Source organism: Coptis chinensis, chromosome 4 (assembly GCF_015680905.1).
Source record: "Coptis chinensis isolate HL-2020 chromosome 4, ASM1568090v1, whole genome shotgun sequence".
NCBI lineage: Eukaryota > Viridiplantae > Streptophyta > Magnoliopsida > Ranunculales > Ranunculaceae > Coptis > Coptis chinensis.
The window spans coordinates 36,863,525-36,870,206 of record NC_141459.1 but is presented as its reverse complement, the minus strand read 5'-3'; the positions used below and the strand labels follow the sequence as shown (position 1 = coordinate 36,870,206).

General features: G+C 38.5%; 1 protein-coding gene across 1 annotated transcript; it reads right to left on the bottom strand.

Annotated features, from left to right (window-relative positions):
- Nucleotides 1-2,312: 2,312 nt before the first annotated feature.
- On the bottom strand, nucleotides 2,313-6,105 carry LOC147503370 (uncharacterized). The gene is given in 7 exon segments (XM_086604810.1): nucleotides 2,313-2,596; nucleotides 3,082-3,265; nucleotides 3,328-3,474; nucleotides 3,631-3,753; nucleotides 3,811-4,996; nucleotides 5,136-5,199; nucleotides 5,202-6,105. Coding segments are annotated over 7 exon segments (2,892 nt in total).
- Between the last annotated feature and the right edge of the window lie 577 nt (nucleotides 6,106-6,682).

Below are 6,682 nucleotides of genomic sequence, written 5' to 3'. Positions count from 1 at the left end.
AAAGTTCTTCATAATCGAATACGGCACCCTCCCCGGGTTGCAGAAAATTCGTCCTCGAATTTTGGCTTTGTATCGACTCACAAAAGTAATCATACACCATAATTTCACGTTCATGTAATCCAAAATATTCCATTGGAAAGAAATTTGAGACTGCCATCCGTGAAATATGCACTGATTTCCTTTATACTTCCATGGAGAAAAAGGCACCACTAGATTAGAAATGAAGGGATCCACGTAAGAATCTTGGAATAACTTCATATCACCAAAAAACAGGCTTTTGACATACGGAAATAAAGCATCTATTGAAAACACTGGGCTGTGACTTTCAGGCAGACAAGTTTCCAAAGAACGAAAGTTTTGACATCTCATACTGTTCCATACAACCTGCTTCAATTCCATTGCTTTGGCTACTCTAATATGTTTATTTTGTATCATCCAGTCCAATGGAAAAATAAATTCAACACCATTACTTGTAGAGAATCTAGACTCTATCCTTGGCACTAGATGATGAGGAGCTATCGAAACATCAATTTGAACTTTCTTTATAGTATAAGTCCTAACAAATTCATCATCTACAACCTCAATTTTCGTCAGACTTTCTTCTTTTCTAACCAAAGCCTTTGGTACACATTGAACTACTTCATCTGATTCACACTCTCACAAAGATAGACGCTTTGATGCCGGGACTCCTACCTTGTCTTTATCTATGTCGTTCCCACTTTCTTTTTGTTTCTCAATAGATGTATAGATATCAACTGGAATTGAGAAATAAGAAGTGGGTAGAGTAGGACGAAGTGGATGAACAGTAGCACACAGATCATTCGAACTGAAGTGTCGTACCTATGGCTGATGGTTTTGATGCTTGGTTTTCTCTTTATTCTCAAAATCTTGTTTCTCACGAACTAGAGCAGACGGTGGTGGGTGCTGATTTACAAACTCCCCAGCTTGAAACAAAAGATGTTGACATTGTCGCTCTCTTTCATAGGCAGGTGGTGGAGGAACTTCCCAAGCAGGATTAGAACGACTATTTTTTCTTTCTTTAGATGATTTACCGAGTTGATCAAGAGGAGAAGGTTGGGGAGCTTGCCTAACCAACAAAGGTAATTTTTTTTTCTGGTGGTGGTAGTGACAATTTTTAAGAGGGGAAACACCATCCCTCTTTGTGTGGTCGGAATCGGAATCATACATCGATTCGTGGGAGGAAAATTCACATCTCTTATCTGACTTGAATTTTCGCCTCAAACTAACAACCAATGATGGAGGAGGGGAAGGAGGTTCATACCTTCTTGAAGGAGTAAAACTCTCATGGCGGCTGTAATCCACATCGTAAGTTCTCTTATAATTGTGATCTGCATGGTACTTCGACCCATGGAAATGTCGATGATCGAACAGCGGCGGTGTCTCTCTTCTACTTCTCCTACGATACTCCATGACAATTAACTAAGAAAATTGAAGAAAGTTTTTTTTTTTTCCTGCAGTGAATAGTGTTTGAAGAAAGAAGAGAGTGTTTCGGTGAACAATGTTTCGGTGAACAGTATCTGATAAACAGTACTCGTGAACAGTGTTTCATAAAAAAAAATTCCCAAAAATCGATTGACTCTTGATACCAATTTGATGTATCTTTGTCGCGGAAGCAAGAACAATAGATACACAATGTATAAAAATACCCAAAACTAGGGTTTAATGAATAAAAACAAATTTCATAAATTCAATCTAATAATAAATCAAGTCTGAAAATCTTAAGGTTTACATCTGCTTATATAGAGAACTAGTTAACAAATCCTAATCATAATAGAACTTGGGAAACTAAAATAGAAGCTAGTCTAATTCTAATTAACTAAGGATTTAAAATAGAAGTAGAATAAAAGATAAACTCTAGCTGTAACATTATGCATGTGCTGTGCACATGATAATCTATTGCGTCCTCGCATCAATCCCCCAGCTTGAGAAGAGCTCGTCCTCGAGATTAAGTCCTTGTACTTCTGGTAGAAAGTAGGATCCATGAGTTGAAATGCAGCATCATAAATCCATGAATTTTCTGAGAATGGACGGTCATACCACTTCACCAAATAACGATCATAAGTACCCTGGCGAGTCGTAGTAGTAGAAACATCAATGATAGTTTCAATCCGATCTGTAGCAGTAGCAGAAACAACACTATGATCTACAGGTAGGGGAATAGGTGGAATACTATCGCCAACAAAAGGAGTAAGATCTGCTACATTATGAATGCGAGATATATGCATCTCAGGAGGGAGGTCTAATTTATAAGCATTTTCTCCATAACGGGCGACAATGGGAAATGGGCCAAATCATCGCATCATTAACTTGTGAGATGAAGTCCGACGTTCTTTTCTCAAATAAACTATCACCAAATCACCAACCTTGAAAGTCACCAAGCGCTTGTGTTTTTCTGCATTAGTCTTGTACATGGCATAAGATTTCTCCAAACGCTTCTTGACATCCTCATGAATAAGGTGAATCCGGGAAGCAAATTCCTCTGCAGATGCACAAACGGGAACAGTCGATGGAATAAGAGCAAGATCAAGAACAGTAAGAGAAGTTATTTCAGTTACAATCATGAAAGGAGAAAGGCCTGTAGAATGGTTGACAGAGTTATTATAAGCAAACTCTGCTTATGCTAGAACAAACTCCCAAGATTTGGGATTATCATCAATCAAACACCTCAATAGGTCACCCAAACTACGATTTACAACCTCAGTCTGCCCATAAGTCTGTGGGTGGAAAGCTGTAGAAAATTGGAGCTTACTCTTAAAGAGCTTCTATAATGTTTTCCAAAAATAGCTAGTAAACTTAACATCTCTGTCAGAAGTGATAGTGCGAGGTAAACCATGCAAATGAACTATCTCATGGAAGTATAAATGAGCAACCTGTACAACATCTTTAGTATGAGTACAGGGAATGAAATGAGCCATCTTGGAGAAACGATCCACAACCACAAAAATAGAATCCTTTTCGTGTGTAGAACGTGGTAAACCCAACACAAAATCCATGGAGACATCAACCCAAGGTTTGTCGGGAATCGGAAGTGGAGTATACAAACCAGCATTAGTGTCTTACCTTTCGCTGTCTGGCACACATAACATCGCTCAATAAACCGGTTAATATCTTTATGCATAGTAGGCCAAAAGTACTTCTCCCTGATAGAGGCAATGATCTTTATGATCCCAAAGTGACCACTCAACCCCCCAACATGCATTTCAAACATAATCTGATCACGGAGGGAAGAAACGGGAATACAAAGCTGTGAACCCCAAAATATGAAACATCATGCAGAAAAAATTCACTAGATACACCATGATGTACTAAACAGTTGGCATGAAGAGGACCAAAATAGGCATCCTGAGCATATAAGTCGCGTAACTCATCAAAACCAAACAAAGCGGTACAGAGAGTAACCAAGAGATGCGAACGACAACTCAAAGCATCAGCAACTCGATTATCCTTTCCAGCCTGAAATTGTAAGTGGAAAGTATATTTCTGCAAGAAAGAGTTCCACCTGATATGTCGAGTACTGACATCCTTCTGAGTATTAAGATAACGAAGAGCTTCATGGTCAGACTTTATGTGGAATTCACGATGAATAAGATAATGATGCCAATGTCATACAGCTCGGACAACTGCATAGTACTCCAAATCATATGTAGAATAATTCAATTTAGCACCAGTAAGTTTCTCACTATAGAAAGCAACTGGCTTGCCATTTTGGCTCAAAACAGCACCAATGCCGTACTTACAAGCATCACATGTTACCTCAAAGAGTTAAGTGAAATCTGGCAAAACTAAAACAGGAGCAGAAGTCATCTTCTTCTTAATCAAGTCAAATGCCTCATTAGCTTTAGGAGTCCATTTAAAAGCTTTCTCACACGTCAAAGCAGTTAAAGGAGCCATAATACTGCTGAAATTATGAATGAACCTTCTATAGAAAGAAGCTAAACCATGAAAACTACGAACCTGAGTCACTGTAGAAGGAACATGCCACTCAATAATAGCCTGGACTTTGGAATCATCAACACGAATACCATCGGCAAAAACCACAAAACCCAAAAATACCACAGAGTCAACCATGAAAGAACATTTCTTAAGTTGTAAATAAAGCTTCTCAGTATGCAAAACACCCAAAAGAATCTCAATATGCTTGATATGTTCAGACTCAGAAGAACTATAAATCAAAATATCATCAAAGTAGACAACACAAAATTTATTCAGATAAGGCTTCAAAACCTGAGTCATAAGACGCATGAAGGTAAAAGGAGCATTAGAAAGACCAAAGGGCATGACCAACCACTCATATAAACTGTCTTTTGTGTTAAATGCAGTTTTCCATTCATCTCCAAGGTGGATACGAATGTGATGAAATCCAGATTGCAAATCAAGCTTGGAAAACACCTTAGCACCATGCAATGAATCAAGCATATCCTCAAGGCGTGGAATGGGAAAACGATATTTTACAGTGATTTTGTTAATAGCCCTGCTATCAACACACATCCTCCAACTCCCATCTTTCTTAGGAGTAAGTAAAGCTGGCACAGCACAAGGGGACATACTCTCTCTGACAAATCCCTTAGTTAATAACTTAGTAACTTGCCTTTGTAACTCGGCGTGTTCAGAAGGAGCCATGCGATAATGTGGTAAGTTAGGGAGGGGAGCTCTAGGAATAAGATCAATAGCATGTTGGATATCTCGTAAAGGGGGAAATCCTCTATTAGCAGGCTCAGTACAAACATCAGAATATGAATCTAGCATTGGTTGTAACACAAGTGGTATAGTAGTAAGGTTTGCAAGAAATGACGCAGTAAGAACAAGAGACATACTGCAATGACGTCCGTATGCTAGAAAACCTAGTTTCATTGGTGGGCATGGCTGAGAAGGTTGGCGATATGGAGTCAGTGGTGCCAAAACAATTTTCTTGCCACCAGAAGTGAAGGTATAAGTGTACGTTCTCACGCCCATTATGAGTAACAAGGAGATCATACTGCCAAGGACGACCAAGTAACAAGTGGCATGCGTCCATGGGTGTAACAGAACACCAAACATCATCCTTGTATTTAGGACCAATGGAGAAAGAAACTAGACAACGGCGAGTAACCTTGACTATGGCACCATCTTATAACCAAGAAATAGTGTAAGGTTCAGGATGTGGCTCATCCTTGAGTTTCATCTTGTCCACCATATTTTAGAAACAATATTATCATTGGAACCGCTGTCAATGATAACATTACACAACATGCCATTCGAAGTGCAGTGAGTATGGAAGATATTATGATGAAGCCATGATGTAGGATCATGCTTAACAACTGGAGTAACTAAAGAGCGGCGAACAATTAATTGGGGACAACCGAAATCTGTATAAGTTAAAAAGCCATCAATCTCAGTGACGTCTTCTTCCGGATGGGTGAAATTTTCTTCATCCTGTGTTAAACCCACGCGTTTGCGTTTAGGACAGTTACTACGAACATGTCCAATTTCCTTACACTTATAGCATGTGAGTGGACCCACTCTGGTAGGAGGAGGTTTGGATGACGAAGTAACATGGGTAGAAGTGGCACTAGCAGTAGCTGAAGGGGATGAGCGAAGCAAATCTTCAGCTTTGAGAGCATATTTAATAGCATCAGACATATCATAAACATCTTTGAAAGTTAATGCCTCTCGAAGTGGTTTGCGCAACCCATTCAAATAACACCCAATTTTTTGATCGATGGATTCAGACAAATCAGCCCGTGTGCACAACAAAAGAAACTCCTCAGTATACCCAGCCACACTTTGAAGCCGTTGTTTCAAGTTTTGGAGGCGCATGAATAAATCCCTTTCATAGTCATGAGGAATAAATTCTTTTTTCAACTCTCGGCGCATCTTATCCCATGTAGTAATCTTATTGTAACCCAATTTAGCACGAGTCAATTGAAGTTCATCCCACCAAACAAGTGCATAACCCGTTAATTTAGTCGCAACTAATTTAACACACTTAGGATCCTCGAAATTTTTATAATCAAAAACTTTTTCAATCTTATTTAACCAGTCGACAAAAGGATCAGGTTGTAATTTTCCATTAAATTCAGGCACGTCTAATTTAATATCACCCATCTGATTCTTCTCTAAAATGCACAATAAACGATTAATATCAAAATTAATACATGCTCATGCATCATAAAGCCTAACAGGTCTGAAGGCCCGTGTTCATCTCCCTCTTATTAGTTGATCTAGTATGCAGAGGAGCAGGACAGAGCAGAGCTCGGCGTAGAGTGGAGCTCATTTCCCTATCTTTCTTTGATAAAAGTTCTTTCTTTTTTCTAACCGTCTCTCCTTTCTTCTTCATTTTTTTTTCGTCTTCTTTTTTGTTAGATTATATTCTTTTTTTCATACTTAGGGTTTACGAGGGTGCGTTAACAAACGAATTACTGTTTATAATAAGAACTATCGATTTTGTACCTCAAATTTTCAATTTTGGAATTAAGGTTTTGTTTTGGTTGTTGAAAAGCTTTAAGTTTTCTTCTTATTTGGCACAAATCTCGTTTTGATCTCTTGGTCAGACAAAACACGTTCCAAAGTGGTTTAATTTTTAATTAACTATGTTTAACTTTTTTTATTTTCTCCATCCGTTTTGATTTTGATTTCGTGTTGTTGCTGATCTTGTATGATTTGCAGGCCAACTTCTGATCAT